General features: G+C 53.3%; 11 protein-coding genes across 12 annotated transcripts; all 11 read right to left on the reverse strand.

Moving 5' to 3' along the window:
* Window positions 1–743: 743 nt before the first annotated feature.
* LOC144948161 (histone H1.4-like) lies at window positions 744–2,544 on the reverse strand. Its single transcript, XM_078877590.1, has 2 exons — window positions 2,526–2,544; window positions 744–1,375 (listed from the first exon to the last, which is right to left on the reverse strand). Exons 1-2 carry the CDS (start codon window positions 2,542–2,544, stop codon window positions 744–746), a joined length of 651 nt encoding a protein of 216 aa, XP_078733716.1.
* A 1,099-nt stretch (window positions 2,545–3,643) lies between these two features.
* LOC144948163 (histone H2A) lies at window positions 3,644–4,081 on the reverse strand. Its single transcript, XM_078877591.1, has one exon. The coding sequence runs from the start codon at window positions 4,022–4,024 to the stop codon at window positions 3,644–3,646; it is 381 nt and encodes a 126-aa protein (XP_078733717.1). The 5' UTR covers window positions 4,025–4,081.
* Window positions 4,082–4,918: 837 nt separating this feature from the next.
* Window positions 4,919–5,329, reverse strand: LOC144948022 (histone H3). Its single transcript, XM_078877449.1, has one exon. The coding sequence runs from the start codon at window positions 5,327–5,329 to the stop codon at window positions 4,919–4,921; it is 411 nt and encodes a 136-aa protein (XP_078733575.1).
* Window positions 5,330–6,172: 843 nt separating this feature from the next.
* LOC144948023 (histone H2B type 3-B) lies at window positions 6,173–6,574 on the reverse strand. The gene has a single exon (XM_078877450.1). The coding sequence runs from the start codon at window positions 6,572–6,574 to the stop codon at window positions 6,173–6,175; it is 402 nt and encodes a 133-aa protein (XP_078733576.1).
* Window positions 6,575–7,286: 712 nt separating this feature from the next.
* On the reverse strand, window positions 7,287–7,598 carry LOC144948024 (histone H4). The gene has a single exon (XM_078877452.1). The coding sequence runs from the start codon at window positions 7,596–7,598 to the stop codon at window positions 7,287–7,289; it is 312 nt and encodes a 103-aa protein (XP_078733578.1).
* Window positions 7,599–8,688: 1,090 nt separating this feature from the next.
* LOC144948164 (histone H1.2-like) lies at window positions 8,689–10,468 on the reverse strand. 2 transcript variants are annotated; one of them, XM_078877592.1, is made up of 2 exons: window positions 10,450–10,468; window positions 8,689–9,299 (listed from the first exon to the last, which is right to left on the reverse strand). In XM_078877592.1, the coding sequence occupies exons 1-2, from the start codon at window positions 10,466–10,468 to the stop codon at window positions 8,689–8,691; spliced, it is 630 nt and encodes a 209-aa protein (XP_078733718.1). The 2 variants fall into 2 exon arrangements, with proteins under 2 accessions (XP_078733718.1, XP_078733719.1); XM_078877593.1 differs by lacking the exon at window positions 10,450–10,468 and having other exon boundaries at window positions 8,689–8,739; window positions 8,770–9,330.
* A 9,424-nt stretch (window positions 10,469–19,892) lies between these two features.
* Window positions 19,893–20,330, reverse strand: LOC144948165 (histone H2A). Its single transcript, XM_078877596.1, has one exon. It carries the CDS (start codon window positions 20,271–20,273, stop codon window positions 19,893–19,895), a length of 381 nt encoding a protein of 126 aa, XP_078733722.1. The 5' UTR covers window positions 20,274–20,330.
* An 837-nt stretch (window positions 20,331–21,167) lies between these two features.
* On the reverse strand, window positions 21,168–21,578 carry LOC144948026 (histone H3). Its single transcript, XM_078877453.1, has one exon. It carries the CDS (start codon window positions 21,576–21,578, stop codon window positions 21,168–21,170), a length of 411 nt encoding a protein of 136 aa, XP_078733579.1.
* Window positions 21,579–22,419: 841 nt separating this feature from the next.
* LOC144948027 (histone H2B type 3-B-like) lies at window positions 22,420–23,596 on the reverse strand. Its single transcript, XM_078877454.1, has 2 exons — window positions 23,586–23,596; window positions 22,420–22,840 (listed from the first exon to the last, which is right to left on the reverse strand). The coding sequence occupies exons 1-2, from the start codon at window positions 23,594–23,596 to the stop codon at window positions 22,420–22,422; spliced, it is 432 nt and encodes a 143-aa protein (XP_078733580.1).
* A 98-nt stretch (window positions 23,597–23,694) lies between these two features.
* On the reverse strand, window positions 23,695–24,006 carry LOC144948028 (histone H4). The gene has a single exon (XM_078877455.1). It carries the CDS (start codon window positions 24,004–24,006, stop codon window positions 23,695–23,697), a length of 312 nt encoding a protein of 103 aa, XP_078733581.1.
* Window positions 24,007–25,095: 1,089 nt separating this feature from the next.
* On the reverse strand, window positions 25,096–25,758 carry LOC144948166 (histone H1.2-like). Its single transcript, XM_078877597.1, has one exon. It carries the CDS (start codon window positions 25,756–25,758, stop codon window positions 25,096–25,098), a length of 663 nt encoding a protein of 220 aa, XP_078733723.1.
* Between the last annotated feature and the right edge of the window lie 1,203 nt (window positions 25,759–26,961).

Here is a 26,961-nt window from a genome sequence, read left to right on the forward strand (position 1 = left end):
GTCTCTGTACGATTGTGCGGGTACGGAGGTGTGTGCGTTAACGCCCGGGGAGAGCACTTTTGGTGTGTTGGCGTGACTACGCAGCCGTGTGAGAGGAGAATCGTCCTTGTACGATATTTGTGTTGACGTGCACGCGCGAGTGGGGGAGGGGACGAGTCGTCGTGTCGGCGTGTGCCCCGCTTGCGTGCGCTCGTTACTTGCGTAAGCTCTCGGCGTGCGTAATCGGCGTGCCCAAGGTGCGCGATCGTAACGTGGGCGGCCAGCGCGGCGCAGAGCGGCGCAGGAGTGGGTATCGCGTGTGGAACTGTATGCGTGTGTGCGCGCACGTTCACGACGTGTGTAACACAGGTGCGCGATCCTAACGTGAGTGGTCAGGGTTGGGTGAGTGCCGTGCAGAGCTGTGTGTGGGTGTGCGCGTGCGTGGTTATCCATGCCTGCTACGCGGACCCGCGGTGGAGGGGAATCCTCGGGTGACGGCTCCCACACCCTGGGTGAGGAGCCTAGCGGCGGTTCGCTTAGCAGCGGGGGGGCGATTGATGATGTTAGTCCGGCCGTTAGTATTATCGAGGGAGGGATCTCGGGGGCTAGCGACCCCCACACATTCAACAGCAACGTAATACACTGTCATGTGTTACCGATGAACTAATGGAAGCGCAGCAGCATCTGGTTCACTTTTTTAACTAAGTGGGTGGCTCTGAAAAGAGCCGTTGAGGTGGAGTGAATCGAGCGTCGTCCGATCGGATTCACTTCTTTGGCGCAGTCTTCTTGGGCTTGGCCGCGGCCTTCTTGGGCTTGGCCACCTTGGGTTTGGCGGCCTTGGCCTTGACGGTCTTGGGCTTAGCGACCTTGGGCTTCGCAGCCTTGGGCTTGGCTGGGCTCTTCGCCGCCTTCTTGGGCTTAACAGCCAACTTCACCTTTTTGGGGCTCTTGGCCGCCTTGGCAGCCGCGGGCTTCTTTGCTTTCTTGGGAGACTTCTTGGGCGCGGTCTTCTTGGCTGCCGCGGGCTTCTTCACCTTCTTGGCTGCCGCGGGCTTTTTAGCTGCGGGCTTTGCCGTTGACGACTTGGGCTTCGCCTTTGCGGCAGCCTTTTCCTTGTTGAGTTTGAAAGAGCCAGACGCGCCGCTGCCCTTCACTTGCGCCACGGCGTCTTTGGCCACGAGCTTCTTGATGGCCAACTTCACGCGGGCATTGTTCTTCTCCACGTCGTATCCTCCGGCAGCAAGCGACTTTTTGAGCGCAGGAAGAGACACGCCGTTCCTCTCCTTGCTGCTGGCCAGAGCCTTGAGGATGAGCTCGGACACGCTGGGGCCGACCTTCTTGGCCTTTGGAGCGGCGCGCTTCTTCTTGGGGCTTTTAGGCGCTGAAGTAGCCGCAGCTGGTGGTTGAGCAGGAGCAGTTTCCGCCATCTCAAGACGTCGCTTTTATCGCCTCGCCTCTTTGAAATCGAAATCAGCGCTCTCACGAATTCGAAACGAGTGTTCTCCAGGCCCGAGGTTATTATAGAAGCGGCGTACTGAATGCGGACGTCGCTGAGATCATCCAGAACTCAGCTCTGGTGAGGGAGTTGCCACCATACTCACTGTGTTTATCACGCCTGCCTTTGGGCTCGATTACTCCCGTAACGTTCATACTTACATGCATCTAGTTGATACATTATCACGAAGATCACTTCTTTAATGTACGTTACTTATGCAATATACGACAATGCTCACGATATAAATTATAATTCAAAACAAGTGAACAACCAACATTTGGGAGACATTGTTCGGTCAGGGCATGCTATGACGATTGTCGGTTTTCAAAAGTGTTACTGATGAACACTATTTAAAACGCACTCGAATTTTTTGCAAGACAAGATGCTTCAACAGACTACTCATATTTAATTCCAACGAAATATTTTCTATTTAAGTTTTGCCTCGCGCGCTCGCGATTCCTCCTCTCGCGCTATGGTGAGGACTGCGCGCCATGTCAACAGTCCCTTGTCACCGAACTTTTAACTGGACGTTTTAATCGAACTTTGAAATGAATAAATATATGGATTTTCAGATGGACAACAAACTGAAGAAAATTACTCAAAATTAACCGACATTAAATAGAAAGTTTAACATTTTACGTGGCAAGAGGTGAGTAGCTCACGCACTGCAGAAGGGTCGCGCGCCTTGAACAAGATCGAGGCACGGTGCACAATCATCACCACTCAAATTCAACTCAAGTGACTCTGCAGTCGAATGTTTAAAGAAAATATATAATCTTACGTTTAATGCACCGACAGAGTTGATATTCTAGGAGCGCAGGATGGTTCATCCGATGGGTTGTTTTTACTGCAATAAGTAACACGTATTTACTGCACTAAGTAACACGAATGAGTAATCATTGGAAAGATGTTATTAACCATGTAAAAAATATTTAACTACACATATTTGTACCATCTTATTTGACAAGTAATATTATACTTTACCGAGTGTTGACATCCCCAGCGTTTACCAGTACTTTTTTGCTTACTATCAGCTAACACCGGCCACAACCCTGAGCTGATGTGCTCATTTGATCCCTTTTCTGACCGCTCAAAAAGAGCGAGTTTTATTCTTTAAAAAACACGATTCTTTCTTCCAATAGGCATCCCAATTTATTCTAAACCATGTTCCATGATTGATGCAATGTTGGAATGCTGCTCAAATACCGTTCCTAAATTAGACATAAAGGGTATCTGGAATGAGCAGAGCATTCGTTTAATTGCGAGCAATTTGGGACGAGGGCAACTCGACGACGGTGTCCTTATTAAACAGGACCCTGCGGGGTGGGCTGGTAGGAACGAATAACCAAATAATATAAACATAATGTATTATTACACTTGTTAAGCCAGGAAAGCCCCACTGAGTCAAAAGGTTTTTGTAGGGTCCTGCCAAGTGTTTGCAGTAGGGGGCGATGTTGCTACACCTAATCGGACGATACGAAGGGAGAGATTGAGGCCTAGTTCTAGGCTTTAGGCCTAGCTGTATGCTTTAGGGCGCTGTGAGTTAATTTTTAATTTAAATGATTTAATGATTCATGTAAAAGCTTTAAATTTAAATGTTTCTATTTAAAAACATGAGGGAATGTAACATTGTTAAACATAACTCCCTTTCACACACGCGGGGGTACGACACGAATGGAGAGTTTCAGGCCTAGTTCTAGGCTTTAGGCCTAGCTGTAGGCTTTAGGGCGCTGTGAGTTTTTTTTTTATTTCAAAGTTTTAATTAAAAGCTATCTCAGGGAATTATTAGGGCGCTGTTAGTTGTTTCATTTAATTTCAAAGTTTTAATTAAAAGCTATCTCAGGGAATTATTAGGGAATGTTACACGTGTTTAGCCAGGAAAGCCTCATTAATTTAAATGTTTTAATTAAAAGCTGAGGGAATTATAAGGGAATGTTACACTTGTTTAGCCAGGATAGCGTCACTGAGTCAAGGTTTTCGTAGGGTCATGCCAAATGTTTGCAGTAGGGGGCGATGTTGACGGACGGACACATTAATCTATTGGTGGTCTGGTCCACTTCGTTCCTACCAGTATAACAAAACTCCTGTGTACGACTGTCCGAGCTCTTTGCAAGTAAGTGGGTGGCTCTGAAAAGAGCCGTTGTTGTGGTGGTAGAGGCGGCGGCGCGTTCACTTCTTTGCCTGAGAGGTCTTCTTGGGCAGCAGCACGGCCTGGATGTTGGGCAGCACACCGCCCTGGGCGATAGTCACGCCGCCCATGAGCTTGTTGAGCTCCTCGTCGTTTCGCACGGCGAGCTGCAGGTGTCGGGGGATGATCCTCGTCTTCTTGTTGTCGCGGGCGGCATTGCCAGCCAGCTCGAGGATCTCGGCAGAAAGGTACTCGAGCACGGCGGCCAGGTAGACGGGTGCTCCAGCGCCGACCCGCTGGGCGTAATTGCCCTTGCGGAGCAGCCTGTGAACGCGACCCACGGGGAACTGCAGGCCGGCGCGGGAAGAGCGGGACTTTGCCTTGGCGCGAGACTTGCCACCGGTCTTGCCGCGTCCAGACATTGTTAAGCGACCTAGGATGCAAAACGCACTGGAGACAAAGTACGAACGACTTGTGACGTTAACACGCACCACCGGAGCGGCTTTTATAGCGGAGACGAGGATCGTAGAGCGCGCCGCTGCTGATTGGCTCCTCTCGGTCGAGTCCCGCCCTCTCCTTGAGCCACCAATGAAAAGCCGGGACGCGAGGATTCGATGTTGACTTTAATTATTTGTATCCATATATATTTTAATGCGGGCACGCATCTTATGAATGAAACAATGCGATACACGTACTTAATAGGTTCAAGTTTTAAGCATGATAGAGTTAATTAATGGGCACGTGCTGGCAAGTCAAACTTATAAGCGGATTCCGCAAATATCAATGTATTATTGATTATAATAATCATTTTGAGGGACCGCATTGGTTATAAGAAATCATTGTGATAGCCTTGAGCTCGTGATTGATCGCCCACGTGCCTATACGGTGTATATATATTTTCCTTTAACCGCCTGTTCGGGCAATGCCTAAAAATATATGTGCGTGAATAATTCAGTCTCTTAGTTTGCAAAATGTGAACTTCTTATCAGCTCGGGCTTGAAACAACATAAACCAATTTCTTTGGGTTTAATAGTTAATATATTTCACCAAAATAACCCTTTTGTTGAACATTATGTAAGCATGGTTTCACAACGCTTATATACGACACCAACGTGTGATGTTGAAAAATATGAGCGGCGGGGTATAGAAAATGAACTTCATTGTCGCTTACGCCTGACGACTCGTGAGAGCCGTGACCAGCAAACGAAGGTTTCCGGCACCCGAACCTTGAAGAACACACATGGAAGCGTTTTCATGAGTAAGTGGTGGCTCTGAAAAGAGCCTTTGTGTTGTGCTTTGAGGGCCGAGCTGGGCGTTCAAGCGCGCTCGCCACGAATGCGGCGGGCGAGCTGAATGTCCTTGGGCATGATGGTGACGCGCTTGGCGTGGATGGCGCACAGGTTGGTGTCCTCGAAGAGCGCGACAAGGTACGCTTCGCTGGCCTCCTGCAGAGCCATGACAGCGGAGCTCTGGAAGCGCAGGTCGGTCTTGAAGTCCTGCGCGATCTCCCTGACGAGGCGCTGGAAGGGCAGTTTGCGGATGAGCAGCTCGGTGGACTTCTGGTAGCGGCGGATCTCGCGCAGAGCGACGGTGCCGGGCCTGTAGCGGTGAGGCTTCTTGACGCCGCCCGTGGCCGGAGCGCTCTTTCGGGCCGCCTTGGTGGCGAGTTGCTTGCGGGGGGCCTTGCCGCCCGTGGACTTGCGAGCCGTCTGCTTGGTGCGAGCCATGGCTTGGTGAGGGCAAAGATTCTCACAGGCGGGGAGAAGGCGGCTTATGTAGCCCAGAGCGCGCGCTCACTGGTCAGCGGAGTCGTGACGTGCGAAGAAGGGGAGCGTGCTGATTGGTTGGCAGCGTGCAATGATCTCGAGTCGTCAACTCTTCTTAATCAACAAAATGTTCACAGTTTGGATCATTTCAGAATGCCGCATCACGATGCAGTAGTACCCTTTGAGCGCCGTCGATGTCTTTAACGGATGTTATTTTCTCAAGCAAACACCTTTCCGAAAACAACTTTACAGTGCTCTGCATGATCTAAATAAAGTGTTAAGAAACTGCACTTCATTGGAAACAGTAATACGTAAAAATGTCGGAAAGAGGTGATCACAGGAATAGATATATATTCTCTTGGCATTGAGATGATGATCAATTATACTGCACGAGTCATCCATGCTAGGCGCTTACTTTTACATATATGTACACGTGCAAAATGTTAGTTCCTGCCCGAAAATACAACCACGAATTAAATATATTGCATTGCAAGGTTTTGGCGCCAAACATCCAATGTAATATCTGAATGGGCTGCAGATGAAATCAATGGACAAACAAGTCCAAGAAATGCCTGCTGGTGAATATGATGTGCCATGAATATTGTTATCGCTTTTATTCACGTGGAAACATGTTAAAATGCGTTCGATCTCTCCACTTCACTCAATGAGCGAACAATGTCCCCGCGTGAACCGGGGCTTTGTTGGAAGTTTCGTTTTGTACTCCTGCTAGGACTGGTACAAGCAGGTTCGTTGAGGTGGGTGGCTCTGAAAAGAGCCTTTGTAATTAATGGTGGAGTCGAGGCTTCACTTGGAGCTTGTGTACTTGGTGACGGCCTTGGTGCCCTCCGACACGGCGTGCTTGGCCAGCTCGCCGGGGAGCAGCAGTCGCACTGCGGTCTGGATCTCCCGAGAAGTGATGGTGGAGCGCTTGTTGTAGTGCGCCAGGCGGGACGCCTCGGAAGCGATGCGCTCGAAGATGTCGTTGACGAACGAGTTCATGATGCTCATTGCCTTGGACGAGATGCCGGTATCGGGGTGCACCTGCTTCATCACCTTGTAGATGTAAATGGCGTAGCTCTCCTTCCTGCGGTGGCGTCGCTTCTTGCCATCCTTGCGCGTAGCCTTGGTCACAGCCTTCTTGGAGCCCTTCTTGGGAGCAGGAACCTTGGCCGGCCCAGCGCTCTTTGATGCGGGAGGATCGGGCATGTCGACGCGTTGTAGGCAGCTTCAGGTCAGAACAGACGGGAAGCGAATGTGGATGTCGGTCGCGCGTTGAGCTCCTTTTATAGGAGGCGAGATGCAAATCAGAGGATCGTAGTGCGCGGCGCTGCTGAGTGGCTCTTTTAGTACCATCCCTCTCCATCAGCGTCCAATGAGAAACGCGGACGCGATGTTCACTTTAATATCGATTTTTACTGCAAATATAACACAATGTAATGTCCAAACATGTATATTAGTGAATTGCAGCCATGGCATTGCCTTTGTTTTAAAAAGGATGACGAGAATACCCAATACAGTATATTGTGTTTTGAGCGTGGGTTTTTTTGTTTCTTACGAGGGATTGTTTCACCACTCGTCTAATACGGCGCACGGGCGTTTTATGAACGCAATTTGGAAAAATACAAGCGCTCGGTGAAATACCAGAAATGGGTACTGTATTAACGCGTTCAAGAATCACGCCTTGTTAAATGTGACGTGTCGCGAATACCTTGATTTCTTTCATGCATGTGCAAGCAGATGAAGATTCGCCAACTCAACAAGCAAACGTCCACCACGCTCACGAGGAATTGGCGCGCAACAACCCAGGACATGTGCTCCATTTAGAAAGTATTTGGCAACACTGGCGCAAGCAGTTTCGAAGAGGTGGGTGGCTCTGAAAAGAGCCTTTGGGTTGGCTTAGTGTGCGAGAGATGGGCGCTCAGCCTCCGAAGCCGTAGAGAGTGCGGCCCTGGCGCTTGAGGGCGTAGACCACGTCCATGGCGGTGACGGTCTTGCGCTTGGCGTGCTCCGTGTAGGTGACGGCGTCGCGGATGACGTTCTCAAGGAAGACCTTCAGGACGCCGCGGGTCTCCTCGTAGATGAGGCCCGAGATGCGCTTCACACCGCCGCGGCGAGCGAGGCGGCGGATGGCGGGCTTGGTGATGCCCTGGATGTTGTCGCGCAGCACCTTGCGATGGCGTTTTGCGCCTCCCTTGCCGAGCCCCTTACCGCCTTTACCGCGTCCAGACATTCCGACTACTTCTGACAAAGCTCGCGAGAGACTGCGCGCTCAGCTTTGCAGCAGCAGCCGCCTTTATACCCGAAGCGTGGTGACGTCACCGACCACCCCTGCCCTCCGCGATGGCTCCGCCTTAAACCTTAGACCTTTAACCTCTGTGACGAAGAAAACCCTCCACTGTCGTCAATAACACTTCCTTGACATGTATAATATGCGACGTTTTGGGCAATGACCCTTCTTCGAAGCACTCTGTAATGATATTGGCACACCCGCAGCGAACGCGAGAGGAACGCGATCTGTTGCAAGATTGCACGTGGAGTGAATAATCGGTGTAAGGTCTTGTTTTCAAGTGAACAAGATGAACTAACTTTATAATCGTGTGAAGCTAAACGGCTTCCAACACAATAGTTGAGTGAACGTCACCAACTAGTTCTCCCAAAGTAAGAAAGACATTGCAAACAATGCGATATTTACGTATAGAAATTAATTTTAATAGAGAAGTTTAGATGGTGCACCGCAATGTTTACAAAACAAAGTGAAAAGGCGAGAACGAGCGAATGAAGGCAAATTGAGTAAAGCTGTCTGGAATCAATACCTTTTTAGACTAAATTCCATATTTGGCACCAGTAACATGATGACGGAATGAAGAGGTGCAACACATAATTCGGACGTCGCTGAGATTACTCTGCACTCCGTTCGAGTGAGGGAGCTGCCACCCGCCTCGCCTGTGTTTGTGATCCCTGCTTTCGGGCTCGATTACTCCCATCACATCAATGCTTAAAACACATCGAGTGGGTAAAATGTTATAGTTAATTTGGCGAATGTACGTAACTTATCCAATCTACACAAATCCTCACGATTGAACTGCACCAAGCGTCGAGCTCCTTGATCAGGGCCGAGGCAAGGCGAGCAACCATCGCCACGCCGTAAATGGGTTTGACTTACAGAATATGGCACGCATTCAACAGCAACGTAATACACTGTCATGTGTTACCGATGAACTAATGGAAGCGCAGCAGCATCTGGTTCACTTTTTTAACTAAGTGGGTGGCTCTGAAAAGAGCCGTTGAGGTGGAGTGAATCGAGCGTCGTCCGATCGGATTCACTTCTTTGGCGCAGTCTTCTTGGGCTTGGCCACCTTGGGTTTGGCGGCCTTGGCCTTGACGGTCTTGGGCTTAGCGACCTTGGGCTTCGCAGCCTTGGGCTTGGCTGGGCTCTTCGCCGCCTTCTTGGGCTTAACAGCCAACTTCACCTTTTTGGGGCTCTTGGCCGCCTTGGCAGCCGCGGGCTTCTTTGCTTTCTTGGGAGACTTCTTGGGCGCGGTCTTCTTGGCTGCCGCGGGCTTCTTCACCTTCTTGGCTGCCGCGGGCTTTTTAGCTGCGGGCTTTGCCGTTGACGACTTGGGCTTCGCCTTTGCGGCAGCCTTTTCCTTGTTGAGTTTGAAAGAGCCAGACGCGCCGCTGCCCTTCACTTGCGCCACGGCGTCTTTGGCCACGAGCTTCTTGATGGCCAACTTCACGCGGGCATTGTTCTTCTCCACGTCGTATCCTCCGGCAGCAAGCGACTTTTTGAGCGCAGGAAGAGACACGCCGTTCCTCTCCTTGCTGCTGGCCAGAGCCTTGAGGATGAGCTCGGACACGCTGGGGCCGACCTTCTTGGCCTTTGGAGCGGCGCGCTTCTTCTTGGGGCTTTTAGGCGCTGAAGTAGCCGCAGCTGGTGGTTGAGCAGGAGCAGTTTCCGCCATCTCAAGACGTCGCTTTTATCGCCTCGCCTCTTTGAAATCGAAATCAGCGCTCTCACGAATTCGAAACGAGTGTTCTCCAGGCCCGAGGTTATTATAGAAGCGGCGTACTGAATGCGGACGTCGCTGAGATCATCCAGAACTCAGCTCTGGTGAGGGAGTTGCCACCATACTCACTGTGTTTATCACGCCTGCCTTTGGGCTCGATTACTCCCGTAACGTTCATACTTACATGCATCTAGTTGATACATTATCACGAAGATCACTTCTTTAATGTACGTTACTTATGCAATATACGACAATGCTCACGATATAAATTATAATTCAAAACAAGTGAACAACCAACATTTGGGAGACATTGTTCGGTCAGGGCATGCTATGACGATTGTCGGTTTTCAAAAGTGTTACTGATGAACACTATTTAAAACGCACTCGAATTTTTTGCAAGACAAGATGCTTCAACAGACTACTCATATTTAATTCCAACGAAATATTTTCTATTTAAGTTTTGCCTCGCGCGCTCGCGATTCCTCCTCTCGCGCTATGGTGAGGACTGCGCGCCATGTCAACAGTCCCTTGTCACCGAACTTTTAACTGGACGTTTTAATCGAACTTTGAAATGAATAAATATATGGATTTTCAGATGGACAACAAACTGAAGAAATTTACTCAAAATTAACCGACATTAAATAGAAAGTTTAACATTTTACGTGGCAAGAGGTGAGTAGCTCACGCACTGCAGAAGGGTCGCGCGCCTTGAACAAGATCGAGGCACGGTGCACAATCATCACCACTCAAATTCAACTCAAGTGACTCTGCAGTCGAATGTTTAAAGAAAATATATAATCTTACGTTTAATGCACCGACAGAGTTGATATTCTAGGAGCGCAGGATGGTTCATCCGATGGGTTGTTTTTACTGCAATAAGTAACACGTATTTACTGCACTAAGTAACACGAATGAGTAATCATTGGAAAGATGTTATTAACCATGTAAAAAATATTTAACTACACATATTTGTACCATCTTATTTGACAAGTAATATTATACTTTACCGAGTGTTGACATCCCCAGCGTTTACCAGTACTTTTTTGCTTACTATCAGCTAACACCGGCCACAACCCTGAGCTGATGTGCTCATTTGATCCCTTTTCTGACCGCTCAAAAAGAGCGAGTTTTATTCTTTAATAAACACGATTCTTTCTTCCAATAGGCATCCCAATTTATTCTAAACCATGTTCCATGATTGATGCAATGTTGGAATGCTGCTCAAATACCGTTCCTAAATTAGACATAAAGGGTATCTGGAATGAGCAGAGCATTCGTTTAATTGCGAGCAATTTGGGACGAGGGCAACTCGACGACGGTGTCCTTATTAAACAGGACCCTGCGGGGTGGGCTGGTAGGAACGAATAACCAAATAATATAAACATAATGTATTATTACACTTGTTAAGCCAGGAAAGCCCCACTGAGTCAAAAGGTTTTTGTAGGGTCCTGCCAAGTGTTTGCAGTAGGGGGCGATGTTGCTACACCTAATCGGACGATACGAAGGGAGAGATTGAGGCCTAGTTCTAGGCTTTAGGCCTAGCTGTATGCTTTAGGGCGCTGTGAGTTAATTTTTAATTTAAATGATTTAATGATTCATGTAAAAGCTTTAAATTTAAATGTTTCTATTTAAAAACATGAGGGAATGTAACATTGTTAAACATAACTCCCTTTCACACACGCGGGGGTACGACACGAATGGAGAGTTTCAGGCCTAGTTCTAGGCTTTAGGCCTAGCTGTAGGCTTTAGGGCGCTGTGAGTTTTTTTTTAATTTCAAAGTTTTAATTAAAAGCTATCTCAGGGAATTATTAGGGCGCTGTTAGTTGTGTGGGGGTCGCTAGCCCCCGAGATCCCTCCCTCGATAATACTAACGGCCGGACTAACATCATCAATCGCCCCCCCGCTGCTAAGCGAACCGCCGCTAGGCTCCTCACCCAGGGTGTGGGAGCCGTCACCCGAGGATTCCCCTCCACCGCGGGTCCGCGTAGCAGGCATGGATAACCACGCACGCGCACACCCACACACAGCTCTGCACGGCACTCACCCAACCCTGACCACTCACGTTAGGATCGCGCACCTGTGTTACACACGTCGTGAACGTGCGCGCACACACGCATACAGCTCCACACGCGATACCCACTCCTGCGCCGCTCTGCGCCGCGCTGGCCGCCCACGTTACGATCGCGCACCTTGGGCACGCCGATTACGCACGCCGAGAGCTTACGCAAGTAACGAGCGCACGCAAGCGGGGCACACGCCGACACGACGACTCGTCCCCTCCCCCACTCGCGCGTGCACGTCAACACAAATATCGTACAAGGACGATTCTCCTCTCACACGGCTGCGTAGTCACGCCAACACACCAAAAGTGCTCTCCCCGGGCGTTAACGCACACACCTCCGTACCCGCACAATCGTACAGAGACCACGGCCTTTATGCGTACAACGACCACACACTCGCGAATGCAGTGCACGCTAATACCACGTTCCAAAAACACCCAACAACACGGTTTTGTTACTACGCTCGAGATTTTATTAGCCCTTGCTAACCAACCGAGCCACCCGTGTGTGTGTGCGGGACAGCAAGGCGCTTCTAACCCACACTCTGGTGCCGTGTAGCCCTATTCTATGCTGCGCTCTCTGCTAAACCGCTTTCCTACTCGTCCTTACCCCGAACTAACCCTCTCCTACGGATCCTACCCTCCGCTCTGAGGTGTTGTAAGGCGCGCAACACGATACCGTCTGTAGTCCTTGGTGACCTTGCGGCGCTCAGATCGTCCTGCAGACAATCTAGCGGCTCGCCCGATGACTCCTTCGTCGCTGACCCCGTGTCCAAACTCCAGAAGAAGAGAGTTCCCTACTGCCCCTGCGTTTTCTTTTAAACTATTCACATCAAAGGCTAGGCGCCCCCGTCCCGACCGCCTTGGTCTCTCGACCAATCCTGAGCCTAGGATTTCCCGCTCTTTTGCGATCCCGCCGGCCTTTGAACTTTCGACCAATCAGTCGTCCCGGGTCCTGATCCCAGCTATCTGCCTTGCTGACCCGTGTTTGTGTTTGTATGCGTTTCTAACTGCGGGGCTCTCTGAGCTCGCCGTGGTCGTGCGATCTCAAATCCGCCCACGGCGCCGCAGTGTTACTTGGCCTGGGAAGGGTCCTGTCCAATTCCCTGGCCCTGAAAAACCGTGGGGTAACCCCCCTAGGGGGCCCTCGGGTGAAAACTCAGGGTAGGTGACCCGACCACGAGGCCCTACGTGGGTGCGGGTGCGTGTTTATGTGGGGGGGGTGATGGGGGGCAGTGCGGCGGTGGAAGCCGGGCGGCTCCCTGGCTCGGCCGAGCGGCCCCGTCGCTGTGGCACCACATAGCCCCCCGGGGTGCCAGTCCCCGTCCCGGGTTGACTGGAGCACCTCGCCTGGGTTGCCCCCACGAGGTATCGCCGCGGGGTCCGCGGGATTCGCCCGGCCCTTGTGGCTGGCCTCCGGGGTGGCGGCTCCGTCTCCTGGGGCTCCGGCGGTGGTCTCCTCCTCCATTCCAACGGCTCCCCTCGGTCTCCGGCACCTGCGGGCTGGGGGACAAACTCAGAGGCGGTGGGGTTTAAGGGTCGCCGTCCTCGTCGCCCCCGGCCCCGCCCGGGGCCCCTCGGAGCCCGGGGCTCCGTGGGGCCCATATACTGCGCGAGGCCCCCGGGCACGGGGGGTGGGGGGACCCCGGGGTTTCGGGGTACTTGGACGGCGGGGCTCCCCCCCTCGGGGGCTGCTCGCCACGGCTTCAGTCGGCGGATGTTGACCACCATCTCCCGGCCCCTCTCTCCTCCCTGAATCAGCACCGTCCATGGTGAGATCTGCCGTCTCACAATCCAGGGTCCTCGCCAGTAGGTGGTCAGCTTCCCCACCTGTCCGGCACCGACGCGGGGAGTGTACAGCCACACCTCGGAGCCCGCAGTGTAGAAGGGGGGCTCCATACGGGGTCGGGCGCCCTGCTCTTGCCGCTGGTGCGCGGCCTCTCCGTGCGGGTAGGCTCGGCCCCTGGCCTCTCGCAGGGTCTCCAGCAAGTGCTCCATGGGGTGGCTCCCTTCCTCCCGTTGCGGCGGAGGGACACCGAACAGCAGATCTGCGGGCAGGCGAGACTCGCGACCAAACATCATTAGGAACGGGGTCTGTCCTGTAGATGTGTGAACGGCGGTGGTGTAGGCGAACAGGGCATAGGGGAGGTGTTCGTCCCAGTCCTGTTGATTCGCGGCCGCCATGCGTTTAAGCTTCCCGGCCAGAGTCTGGTTCATCCTCTCTACCATCCCGTTCGCCTGGGGGTGATATGCCGTGGTTCGGTCCTTCTGGATCCCGAACTCTCGGCACAGCGCCTGGAATAGTTCGGCCTAGAATTCACTACCCTGGTCGGTAATGACTCGTTCGGGGATCCCGCACTTAAGTACGTAGTTTTCCACGAAGGCCCGGGCCACTACGAGGGCTGTTTTATCCGGGATAGCCACCGCCACGGGGTAGCGGGTGAAGTACTCCACCGCTACAAGAATATATCGGTTGCCCCGGTGGGATCGTGGAAAGGGCCCCTGCAGGTCGATTCCGACCAACTGATTCGTCCGACTGACTCGGAACGGCCTCAGGGGTACCTGGTACCTCGCCGGCTTTTGCCCACACTGCTGACAGGCCCGGCAGCCCTGCACCCAGGCGGCCACATCTTGCGCTAATTTAGGCCAGAGATACTGGCCACGCAGAGTCTCCCGGGTGCGCCGTTCCCCATCATGGCCCCCGAGCGGGTGGTCGTGTACCAGTCGTAGTAGTTGGGGCCGCACATGGGCGGGAACGCAGATGCACCCCGGCTGCCCAGCGTCGGCCAGTTCCCTCACCACCCCGTTTTCTACACACAACCGGGCATACAAACCGCTCCAGGGCCCTGGTAGTGCATCCTTCCTCCCTCGCAGTGCCGCCTCCACCGCCGCCAGATCCGGATCCCGCTGCTGGGTTTGTCGCAGCTGCTCGTCGTCCAAGCCCGGGAAGGCGCAGCCGACATCCTCTTGGATCCGCCCGGTTGGGGTGGGATGATCCGTCTGTCCCCGGGCTCCTTCTGCAGGGGTTCCTGCGGCGCACACTGCACTCTCTCTCGGGGGGGGGAGTTTAGTTTCCGCGCGCTCCTTGGGTTCTGCTGCCTGGCGGCAGCGTCCCCCCGTGAAGCACGGGCAGGCGTCTCCCTCCCTCGTCTCAGCGCGCACCGCGGGCCGTCTTGACAAGGCGTCCGCGTTCGCGTGTGTTCGCCCCGCTCGGTACTCGATCTGCAGGTTGTACTCCTGCAGCTGCGCCAGCCATCGAGCCATCTGCCCCCGCGGTTCCTTGAATGTAAGGAGGAACTGCAGTGCATAATGATCGGTGCGCACACGACATTTCCTGCCGTACAAGTACGGTCGGAACTGTTTACACGCGAAAATTACAGCATACAGTTCCTGACGGGTTACACAATAGTTCAGTTCGGCCCCGCTCAGGGTCCGACTGGCGTATGCGATGACCCGCTCCGTCCCACCCTGCACTTGCGACAGCACCGCGCCCAGCCCACTGCTGCAGGCGTCAGTGTCCAAAATAAAATCGGTGGTGAAATCTGGGAAAGCCAAGGTGGGGGTGTGGGTGAGGTGGTCTTTGAGTGTGGTGAAAGCCGTCTGGCAGGCCTCCGACCACTGATAGGGGTTCTTAGGGGAGGTGAGTTGGGTGAGGGGGCGTGCAATCTCACTGAATCCCTTTACAAATCGACGGTAATAAGTGGCGAGTCCCAAGAATGACCTGATCTCCGTCAGGTTCCTCGGCCGCGGCCAATCCACTACGGCACGCACCTTCTCGGGATCGGTGCTCACCCCTGCCTCGCTGACTCGGTGTCCGAGGTACCCCACCTCGCGTTGCGCAATGTAACACTTACGTGGCTTGAGCTTGAGATGGGCTGCTCGCAGTCGCTGGAATACTTCCCGCAGCCTGGACCAGTGTTCGGACAGCGACCTACTGAACACTATTACGTCGTCCAGGTAAATCAGGCACTGTTCCCACTGCAAGCCCCGCATCACCAACTCCATCAACCGCTGGAACGTCGCGGGCGCGTTAGTGAGTCCGAACGGCAACACTCGAAACTCAAACAGGCCCATCGGGGTGGTGAATGCTGTTTTTGGCCGATCCTCCTCCGTCATCTGCACCTGCCAGTAACCGGACGCCAGATCGAGGGTGGAAAAATACCGCGCTCCTGCGAGACTGTCGAAGGTGTCGTCGATGCGTGGGATGGGAAAAGCGTCGCCGAGGGTGACTGCGTTCAATTTTCGGTAATCAACGCAGAACCGAGTCGATCCGTCCTTTTTCGTTACCAGTACCACCGGGGCAGACCAAGGGCTCGCGGAGGGCTGGATTATGTTATCGCGTAGCATATCCGTGACTGCCTCTTTGATCTGGGTCCGTTCAGGCGCGCCCACTCGGTATGCGGGGAGTTTGATGGGTCGGGCTGCACCTGTGTCAATTTGGTGCTTGACCAGGTCGGTCCGGCCCACGTCCGAATCGTGCTCACTGAACACGTCGGCGTACTCCCGCAATAACCCGCGCAGCTGATCGGCCTCCCCCTTAGGTAAGGCTGCCCAAGGCACATGTAACGCATCCTGCAGGGGAACAATCTCGGCTCGGGGGGTCGGGCCGACCCGCCAGGCCAGATCCTGGCTGTCCTCGGGGCGGCCAGGGTCCTCCGCCCAGAGTGCGAACACCGAGTCGTTCGAGTGGCGAGCGTGCAGGGGGTGTACGGTGGCTACCGGGGTGCGTCGTCGTATCATTGCCGGGGTACTGTGTGGGTTAAACACACGTATAAACAGCCGGCCCCCATCTGCGTTTACCAGTGTGGCTGACCCTACCACCCCGTATCGCGATGCCAACTCCGGGTGAGGAGTCAGCATTACCTCGCCCGATGGTCGGTGGGTTGGGTCGGTGGAGAGGGTTGCCACTGGCACCAGCATCTCGGCGAGAGGCCCGATGGTGACGGCCGACACCAGCGTAGCGGCCACGGGTGTGAAGCGTGGGCGATTCGGCTCCTGTCCTAGGAACGGAATCCGCTCCCCGCTGCCCTCCACCGTAGCGCATCGTTGCCGGGGCTGTACGTTAAGTCCCAACTTTTCCAGGAGGTCCGTTCCTGCAATGCACTCGTGGCACAACACACTCGAAACGTAGAATTCCTGTGTGCACACCTGGTTTCCTATGCGGACCTCTAGGGTGGCTCTCCCCAGCAGCCCCATTCCGGCTCCGCTCGCCGTGTGCAGCGCGCGGTCCGGTGCCTGCAGGTGACGCACGTCGACCCCGATCGCGCTGCAGTGCGCTGCGCTCACGAGCGAGGCCACCGCCCCCGTGTCCAGCAGAATTCGGGTACGCACTCCGTGTACCTCCCCTTCCACCAGCGACGTGGCCCCCGTGATCCCCGCCACCAGCTCCCGTAGCCAGTCGCCAGGAGTCACCGTTTCCGTGGGCGTTGTTGTTGGAACCTGTGTGGAGATCACTCGCTCGCCATTATTACCATTACCGTCTATTTGTATCGGGACCGCGTCGATTGCACCCCTAGTTGGTCCGCTCACTAGGAGGCGTTGGAGTTTAACCCCCGCGCCTGCCTAGCTCGGGTGATTTCAGGACAGTCTCTCACTAGATGCCCTCGGCGATCGCACATATAACATGCCCGGGGAGGGGGGGCGGCTCCGTAGTGGGCCCCCCGCCCACTCCCTCCCCCCCCATTACGCCGCTGTCCACCCTCCGCCTCTAGTCGGGCTACCCTCCCAGATAACCCTCCCACCGTGGCGCGTAGGTCCCCCATTTCAGATCGGATGGTCTCAACGGAGGATTGCAATTGGGTCATATTTTTGTTCGTTTCCTCGCGTACCTGGGTTACCTGGCCGGAGACATCCTTTATACCCGTTTGTATACCGGCAACCCATCCCGGGGTTGTCTCGCGGGACACTGGAGGTTCTCTTTCCCGGCCCCTTACCGTCCTCGCGAGCTCCTGTTCCTCCTCCTCGTCTTCCGAGAGCAGGCTCGCAATGGCGCGCTCTCGTCCCAGCCCCCGGAGCTGCGCGCGTTCGCTGTGAATTCTTTCACACTTACGTGCGCGCTCGACAAGGGTGTTAAAGGGAAGACGTGGGCAGCTCATGTCTGGCTGCCACCACGCCGTGCGAGACAGGTACCGCTGGATTTTCTCGGCAGCCAGTTCCTCAATAACCTCAGTTGCGTACCCCGGGCGTGCGATCTTTGTTAACTCGCGCACATCCTCGGCGTAATCACGGAGATCTTCGCCAGGTTGGCGACGGCGCGCCTCTAAGGCCGATTTTGCTTCCTCCTCGTCACGCGTGCCAAAACGCTGATCGAGTCGGCGCATCAGCTCCTCTAGCTGTGTCTGTGCGCTCGCGGGTAACGCTTCTACAAAATCGGCTGCCCGCCCATCAAGATTCATATTAAGTTGACGTACTGCCTGCGCGTCCGTCCATCCATTAATTTCCTTGGCCCCTAAGAGATTGCGGGCGAATGCCTTCCACGAAGGGGCCCCCCGGCCGGTAAATATCAGTCTTATTTTAGCGTGAGGTAACGCGGGGGTCCGTACCGCTTCCGACACCAATTTGTGGGGGTCGCTAGCCCCCGAGATCCCTCCCTCGATAATACTAACGGCCGGACTAACATCATCAATCGCCCCCCCGCTGCTAAGCAAACCGCCGCTAGGCTCCTCACCCAGGGTGTGGGAGCCGTCACCCGAGGATTCCCCTCCACCGCGGGTCCGCGTAGCAGGCATGGATAACCACGCACGCGCACACCCACACACAGCTCTGCACGGCACTCACCCAACCCTGACCACTCACGTTAGGATCGCGCACCTGTGTTACACACGTCGTGAACGTGCGCGCACACACGCATACAGCTCCACACGCGATACCCACTCCTGCGCCGCTCTGCGCCGCGCTGGCCGCCCACGTTACGATCGCGCACCTTGGGCACGCCGATTACGCACGCCGAGAGCTTACGCAAGTAACGAGCGCACGCAAGCGGGGCACACGCCGACACGACGACTCGTCCCCTCCCCCACTCGCGCGTGCACGTCAACACAAATATCGTACAAGGACGATTCTCCTCTCACACGGCTGCGTAGTCACGCCAACACACCAAAAGTGCTCTCCCCGGGCGTTAACGCACACACCTCCGTACCCGCACAATCGTACAGAGACCACGGCCTTTATGCGTACAATGACCACACACTCGCGAATGCAGTGCACGCTAATACCACGTTCCAAAAACACCCAACAACACGGTTTTGTTACTACGCTCGAGATTTTATTAGCCCTTGCTAACCAACCGAGCCACCCGTGTGTGTGTGCGGGACAGCAAGGCGCTTCTAACCCACACTCTGGTGCCGTGTAGCCCTATTCTATGCTGCGCTCTCTGCTAAACCGCTTTCCTACTCGTCCTTACCCCGAACTAACCCTCTCCTACGGATCCTACCCTCCGCTCTGAGGTGTTGTAAGGCGCGCAACACGATACCGTCTGTAGTCCTTGGTGACCTTGCGGCGCTCAGATCGTCCTGCAGACAATCTAGCGGCTCGCCCGATGACTCCTTCGTCGCTGACCCCGTGTCCAAACTCCAGAAGAAGAGACCTCCCTACTGCCCCTGCGTTTTCTTTTAAACTATTCACATCAAAGGCTAGGCGCCCCCGTCCCGACCGCCTTGGTCTCTCGACCAATCCTGAGCCTAGGATTTCCCGCTCTTTTGCGATCCCGCCGGCCTTTGAACTTTCGACCAATCAGTCGTCCCGGGTCCTGATCCCAGCTATCTGCCTTGCTGACCCGTGTTTGTGTTTGTATGCGTTTCTAACTGCGGGGCTCTCTGAGCTCGCCGTGGTCGTGCGATCTCAAATCCGCCCACGGCGCCGCAGTGTTACTTGGCCTGGGAAGGGTCCTGTCCAATTCCCTGGCCCTGAGAAACCGTGGGGTAACCCCCCTAGGGGGCCCTCGGGTGAAAACTCAGGGTAGGTGACCCGACCACGAGGCCCTACGTGGGTGCGGGTGCGTGTTTATGTGGGGGGGGTGATGGGGGGCAGTGCGGCGGTGGAAGCCGGGCGGCTCCCTGGCTCGGCCGAGCGGCCCCGTCGCTGTGGCACCACAGTTGTTTTATTTAATTTCAAAGTTTTAATTAAAAGCTATCTCAGGGAATTATTAGGGAATGTTACACGTGTTTAGCCAGGAAAGCCTCATTAATTTAAATGTTTTAATTAAAAGCTGAGGGAATTATAAGGGAATGTTACACTTGTTTAGCCAGGATAGCGTCACTGAGTCAAGGTTTTCGTAGGGTCATGCCAAATGTTTGCAGTAGGGGGCGATGTTGACGGACACATTAATCTATTGGTGGTCTGGTCCACTTCGTTCCTACCAGTATAACAAAACTCCTGTGTACGACTGTCCGAGCTCTTTGCAAGTAAGTGGGTGGCTCTGAAAAGAGCCGTTGTTGTGGTGGTAGAGGCGGCGGCGCGTTCACTTCTTTGCCTGAGAGGTCTTCTTGGGCAGCAGCACGGCCTGGATGTTGGGCAGCACACCGCCCTGGGCGATAGTCACGCCGCCCATGAGCTTGTTGAGCTCCTCGTCGTTTCGCACGGCGAGCTGCAGGTGTCGGGGGATGATCCTCGTCTTCTTGTTGTCGCGGGCGGCATTGCCAGCCAGCTCGAGGATCTCGGCAGAAAGGTACTCGAGCACGGCGGCCAGGTAGACGGGTGCTCCAGCGCCGACCCGCTGGGCGTAATTGCCCTTGCGGAGCAGCCTGTGAACGCGACCCACGGGGAACTGCAGGCCGGCGCGGGAAGAGCGGGACTTTGCCTTGGCGCGAGACTTGCCACCGGTCTTGCCGCGTCCAGACATTGTTAAGCGACCTAGGATGCAAAAAGCACTGGAGACAAAGTACGAACGATTTGTGACGTTAACACGCACCACCGGAGCGGCTTTTATAGCGGAGACGAGGATCGTAGAGCGCGCCGCTGCTGATTGGCTCCTCTCGGTCGAGTCCCGCCCTCTCCTTGAGCCACCAATGAAAAGCCGGGACGCGAGGATTCGATGTTGACTTTAATTATTTGTATCCATATATATTTTAATGCGGGCACGCATCTTATGAATGAAACAATGCGATACACGTACTTAATAGGTTCAAGTTTTAAGCATGATAGAGTTAATTAATGGGCACGTGCTGGCAAGTCTAACTTATAAGCGGATTCCGCAAATATCAATGTATTATTGATTATAATAATCATTTTGAGGGACCGCATTGGTTATAAGAAATCATTGTGATAGCCTTGAGCTCGTGATTGATCGCCCACGTGCCTATACGGTGTATATATATTTTCCTTTAACCGCCTGTTCGGGCAATGCCTAAAAATATATGTGCGTGAATAATTCAGTCTCTTAGTTTGCAAAATGTGAACTTCTTATCAGCTCGGGCTTGAAACAACATAAACCAATATCTTTGGGTTTAATAGTTAATATATTTCACCAAAATAACCCTTTTGTTAAACATTATGTAAGCATGGTTTCACAACGCTTATATACGACACCAACGTGTGATGTTGAAAAATATGAGCGGCGGGGTATAGAAAATGAACTTCATTGTCGCTTACGCCTGACGACTCGTGAGAGCCGTGACCAGCAAACGAAGGTTTCCGGCACCCGAACTTTGAAGAACACACATGGAAGCGTTTTCATGAGTAAGTGGTGGCTCTGAAAAGAGCCTTTGTGTTGTGCTTTGAGGGCCGAGCTGGGCGTTCAAGCGCGCTCGCCACGAATGCGGCGGGCGAGCTGAATGTCCTTGGGCATGATGGTGACGCGCTTGGCGTGGATGGCGCACAGGTTGGTGTCCTCGAAGAGCGCGACAAGGTACGCTTCGCTGGCCTCCTGCAGAGCCATGACAGCGGAGCTCTGGAAGCGCAGGTCGGTCTTGAAGTCCTGCGCGATCTCCCTGACGAGGCGCTGGAAGGGCAGTTTGCGGATGAGCAGCTCGGTGGACTTCTGGTAGCGGCGGATCTCGCGCAGAGCGACGGTGCCGGGCCTGTAGCGGTGAGGCTTCTTGACGCCGCCCGTGGCCGGAGCGCTCTTTCGGGCCGCCTTGGTGGCGAGTTGCTTGCGGGGGGCCTTGCCGCCCGTGGACTTGCGAGCCGTCTGCTTGGTGCGAGCCATGGCTTGGTGAGGGCAAAGATTCTCACAGGCGGGGAGAAGGCGGCTTATGTAGCCCAGAGCGCGCGCTCACTGGTCAGCGGAGTCGTGACGTGCGAAGAAGGGGAGCGTGCTGATTGGTTGGCAGCGTGCAATGATCTCGAGTCGTCAACTCTTCTTAATCAACAAAATGTTCACAGTTTGGATCATTTCAGAATGCCGCATCACGATGCAGTAGTACCGTTTGAGCGCCGTCGATGTCTTTAACGGATGTTCTTCTCTCAAGCAAACACCTTTCCGAAAACAACTTTACAGTGCTCTGCATGATCTAAATAAAGTGTGAAGAAACTGCACTTCATTGGAAACAGTAATACGTAAAAATGTCGGAAAGAGGTGATCACAGGAATAGATATATATTCTCTTGGCATTGAGATGATGATCAATTATACTGCACGAGTCATCCATGCTAGGCGCTTACTTTTACATATATGTACACGTGCAAAATGTTAGTTCCTGCCCGAAAATACAACCACGAATTAAATATTGCATTGCAAGGTTTTGGCGCCAAACATCCAATGTAATATCTGAATGGGCTGCAGATGAAATCAATGGACAAACAAGTCCAAGAAATGCCTGCTGGTAAATATGATGTGCCATGAATATTGTTATCGCTTTTATTCACGTGGAAACATGTTAAAATGCGTTCGATCTCTCCACTTCACTCAATGAGCGAACAATGTCCCCGCGTGAACCGGGGCTTTGTTGGAAGTTTCGTTTTGTACTCCTGCTAGGACTGGTACAAGCAGGTTCGGAGAGGTGGGTGGCTCTGAAAAGAGCCTTTGTAATTAATGGTGGAGTCGAGGCTTCACTTGGAGCTTGTGTACTTGGTGACGGCCTTGGTGCCCTCCGACACGGCGTGCTTGGCCAGCTCGCCGGGGAGCAGCAGTCGCACTGCGGTCTGGATCTCCCGAGAAGTGATGGTGGAGCGCTTGTTGTAGTGCGCCAGGCGGGACGCCTCGGAAGCGATGCGCTCGAAGATGTCGTTGACGAACGAGTTCATGATGCTCATTGCCTTGGACGAGATGCCGGTATCGGGGTGCACCTGCTTCATCACCTTGTAGATGTAAATGGCGTAGCTCTCCTTCCTGCGGTGGCGTCGCTTCTTGCCATCCTTGCGCGTTGCCTTGGTCACAGCCTTCTTGGAGCCCTTCTTGGGAGCAGGAACCTTGGCCGGCCCAGCGCTCTTTGATGCGGGAGGATCGGGCATGTCGACGCGTTGTAGGCAGCTTCAGGTCAGAACAGACGGGAAGCGAATGTGGATGTCGGTCGGGCGATGAGCTCCTTTTATAGGAGGCGAGATGCAAATCAGAGGATCGTAGTGCGCGGCGCTGCTGAGTGGCTCTTTTAGTACCATCCCTCTCCATCAGCCTCCAATGAGAAACGCGGACGCGATGCTCACTTTAATATCGTTTTTACTGCAAAAAGGACTTGTGAATATAACACAATGTAATGTCCAAACATGTATATTAGTGAATTGCAGCCATGGCCATTGCCTTTGTTTTAATAAGGATGACTGGAAAACCCAATACAGTATATTGTGTTTTGAGCGTGGGTTTTTTTGTTTCTTACGAGGGATTGTTTCACCACTCGTCTAATACGGCGCACGGGCGTTTTAAGAACGCAATTTGGAAAAATACAAGCGCTCGGTGGAGAAAAATAACTTCGCTGTTGTGCTGTACAGGTGGAGATTAGCATTCCGGCACGCTACGTCAATTAGGACGAGTGTGCTGTAAGATTGTGGCGCCAAATGCTCCACGTAATATCGGAATCGGCTGCAGCTGGAAATAATTAACGCAAAAATACCAGAAATGGGTACTGTATTAACGCGTTCAAGAATTACGCCTTGTTAAATGTGACGTGTCGTGAATATCATGATTTCTTTCATTCATGTGGAAGCAGATGAAGATTCGCCAACTCAACAAGCAAACGTCCACCACGCTCACGAGGAATTGGTGCGCAACAACCCAGGACATGTGCTCCATTTAGAAAGTGTTTGGCAACACTGGCGCAAGCAGTTTCGAAGAGGTGGGTGGCTCTGAAAAGAGCCTTTGGGTTGGCTTAGTGTGCGAGAGATGGGCGCTCAGCCTCCGAAGCCGTAGAGAGTGCGGCCCTGGCGCTTGAGGGCGTAGACCACGTCCATGGCGGTGACGGTCTTGCGCTTGGCGTGCTCCGTGTAGGTGACGGCGTCGCGGATGACGTTCTCAAGGAAGACCTTCAGGACGCCGCGGGTCTCCTCGTAGATGAGGCCCGAGATGCGCTTCACACCGCCGCGGCGAGCGAGGCGGCGGATGGCGGGCTTGGTGATGCCCTGGATGTTGTCGCGCAGCACCTTGCGATGGCGTTTTGCGCCTCCCTTGCCGAGCCCCTTACCGCCTTTACCGCGTCCAGACATTCCGACTACTTCTGACAAAGCTCGCGAGAGACTGCGCGCTCAGCTTGCAGCAGCAGCCGCCTTTATACCCGAAGCGTGGTGACGTCACCGACCACCCCTGCCCTCCGCGATGGCTCCGCCTTAAACCTTAGACCTTTAACCTCTGTGACGAAGAAAACCCTCCACCGTCGTCAATAACACTTCCTTGACATGTATAATATGCGACGTTTTGGGCAATGACCCTTCTTCGAAGCACTCTGTAATGATATTGGCACACCCGCAGCGAACGCGAGAGGAACGCGATCTGTTGCAAGATTGCACGTGGAGTGAATAATCGGTGTAAGGTCTTGTTTTCAAGTGAACAAGATGAACTAACTTTATAATCGTGTGAAGCTAAACGGCTTCCAACACAATAGTTGAGTGAACGTCACCAACTAGTTCTCCCAAAGTAAGAAAGACATTGCAAACAATGCGATATTTACGTATAGAACTTAATTTTAATAGAGAAGTTTAGATGGTGCACCGCAATGTTTACAAAACAAAGTGAAAAGGCGAGAACGAGCGAATGAAGGCAAATTGAGTAAAGCTGTCTGGAATCAATACCTTTTTAGACTAAATTCCATATTTGGCACCAGTAACATGATGACGGAATGAAGAGGTGCAACACATAATTCGGACGTCGCTGAGATTACTCTGCACTCCGTTCGAGTGAGGGAGCTGCCACCCGCCTCGCCTGTGTTTGTGATCCCTGCTTTCGGGCTCGATTACTCCCATCACATCAATGCTTAAAACACATCGAGTGGGTAAAATGTTATAGTTAATTTGGCGAATGTACGTAACTTATCCAATCTACACAAATCCTCACGATTGAACTGCACCAAGCGTCGAGCTCCTTGATCAGGGCCGAGGCAAGGCGAGCAACCATCGCCACGCCGTAAATGGGTTTGACTTACAGAATATGGCACGCATTCAACAGCAACGTAATACACTGTCATGTGTTACCGATGAACTAATGGAAGCGCAGCAGCATCTGGTTCACTTTTTTAACTAAGTGGGTGGCTCTGAAAAGAGCCGTTGAGGTGGAGTGAATCGAGCGTCGTCCGATCGGATTCACTTCTTTGGCGCAGTCTTCTTGGGCTTGGCCGCGGCCTTCTTGGGCTTGGCCACCTTGGGTTTGGCGGCCTTGGCCTTGACGGTCTTGGGCTTAGCGACCTTGGGCTTCGCAGCCTTGGGCTTGGCTGGGCTCTTCGCCGCCTTCTTGGGCTTAACAGCCAACTTCACCTTTTTGGGGCTCTTGGCCGCCTTGGCAGCCGCGGGCTTCTTTGCTTTCTTGGGAGACTTCTTGGGCGCGGTCTTCTTGGCTGCCGCGGGCTTCTTCACCTTCTTGGCTGCCGCGGGCTTTTTAGCTGCGGGCTTTGCCGTTGACGACTTGGGCTTCGCCTTTGCGGCAGCCTTTTCCTTGTTGAGTTTGAAAGAGCCAGACGCGCCGCTGCCCTTCACTTGCGCCACGGCGTCTTTGGCCACGAGCTTCTTGATGGCCAACTTCACGCGGGCATTGTTCTTCTCCACGTCGTATCCTCCGGCAGCAAGCGACTTTTTGAGCGCAGGAAGAGACACGCCGTTCCTCTCCTTGCTGCTGGCCAGAGCCTTGAGGATGAGCTCGGACACGCTGGGGCCGACCTTCTTGGCCTTTGGAGCGGCGCGCTTCTTCTTGGGGCTTTTAGGCGCTGAAGTAGCCGCAGCTGGTGGTTGAGCAGGAGCAGTTTCCGCCATCTCAAGACGTCGCTTTTATCGCCTCGCCTCTTTGAAATCGAAATCAGCGCTCTCACGAATTCGAAACGAGTGTTCTCCAGGCCCGAGGTTATTATAGAAGCGGCGTACTGAATGCGGACGTCGCTGAGATCATCCAGAACTCAGCTCTGGTGAGGGAGTTGCCACCATACTCACTGTGTTTATCACGCCTGCCTTTGGGCTCGATTACTCCCGTAACGTTCATACTTACATGCATCTAGTTGATACATTATCACGAAGATCACTTCTTTAATGTACGTTACTTATGCAATATACGACAATGCTCACGATATAAATTATAATTCAAAACAAGTGAACAACCAACATTTGGGAGACATTGTTCGGTCAGGGCATGCTATGACGATTGTCGGTTTTCAAAAGTGTTACTGATGAACACTATTTAAAACGCACTCGAATTTTTTGCAAGACAAGATGCTTCAACAGACTACTCATATTTAATTCCAACGAAATATTTTCTATTTAAGTTTTGCCTCGCGCGCTCGCGATTCCTCCTCTCGCGCTATGGTGAGGACTGCGCGCCATGTCAACAGTCCCTTGTCACCGAACTTTTAACTGGACGTTTTAATCGAACTTTGAAATGAATAAATATATGGATTTTCAGATGGACAACAAACTGAAGAAAATTACTCAAAATTAACCGACATTAAATAGAAAGTTTAACATTTTACGTGGCAAGAGGTGAGTAGCTCACGCACTGCAGAAGGGTCGCGCGCCTTGAACAAGATCGAGGCACGGTGCACAATCATCACCACTCAAATTCAACTCAAGTGACTCTGCAGTCGAATGTTTAAAGAAAATATATAATCTTACGTTTAATGCACCGACAGAGTTGATATTCTAGGAGCGCAGGATGGTTCATCCGATGGGTTGTTTTTACTGCAATTGTGGGGGTCGCTAGCCCCCGAGATCCCTCCCTCGATAATACTAACGGCCGGACTAACATCATCAATCGCCCCCCCGCTGCTAAGCGAACCGCCGCTAGGCTCCTCACCCAGGGTGTGGGAGCCGTCACCCGAGGGTTCCCCTCCACCGCGGGTCCGCGTAGCAGGCATGGATAACCACGCACGCGCACACCCACACACAGCTCTGCACGGCACTCACCCAACCCTGACCACTCACGTTAGGATCGCGCACCTGTGTTACACACGTCGTGAACGTGCGCGC

This window comes from Lampetra fluviatilis, chromosome 48 (assembly GCF_964198595.1).
Source record: "Lampetra fluviatilis chromosome 48, kcLamFluv1.1, whole genome shotgun sequence".
NCBI lineage: Eukaryota > Metazoa > Chordata > Hyperoartia > Petromyzontiformes > Petromyzontidae > Lampetra > Lampetra fluviatilis.

What these genes read in the sequence shown, in the direction of transcription:
- LOC144948166 (XM_078877597.1), bottom strand. Translation starts at nt 25,758, where the DNA reads ATGGCGGAAACTGCTCCTGCTCAACCACCAGCTGCGGCTACTTCAGCG.
- LOC144948163 (XM_078877591.1), bottom strand. Translation starts at nt 4,024, where the DNA reads ATGTCTGGACGCGGCAAGACCGGTGGCAAGTCTCGCGCCAAGGCAAAG.
- LOC144948023 (XM_078877450.1), bottom strand. Translation starts at nt 6,574, where the DNA reads ATGCCCGATCCTCCCGCATCAAAGAGCGCTGGGCCGGCCAAGGTTCCT.
- LOC144948024 (XM_078877452.1), bottom strand. Translation starts at nt 7,598, where the DNA reads ATGTCTGGACGCGGTAAAGGCGGTAAGGGGCTCGGCAAGGGAGGCGCA.
- LOC144948165 (XM_078877596.1), bottom strand. Translation starts at nt 20,273, where the DNA reads ATGTCTGGACGCGGCAAGACCGGTGGCAAGTCTCGCGCCAAGGCAAAG.
- LOC144948026 (XM_078877453.1), bottom strand. Translation starts at nt 21,578, where the DNA reads ATGGCTCGCACCAAGCAGACGGCTCGCAAGTCCACGGGCGGCAAGGCC.
- LOC144948028 (XM_078877455.1), bottom strand. Translation starts at nt 24,006, where the DNA reads ATGTCTGGACGCGGTAAAGGCGGTAAGGGGCTCGGCAAGGGAGGCGCA.
- LOC144948022 (XM_078877449.1), bottom strand. Translation starts at nt 5,329, where the DNA reads ATGGCTCGCACCAAGCAGACGGCTCGCAAGTCCACGGGCGGCAAGGCC.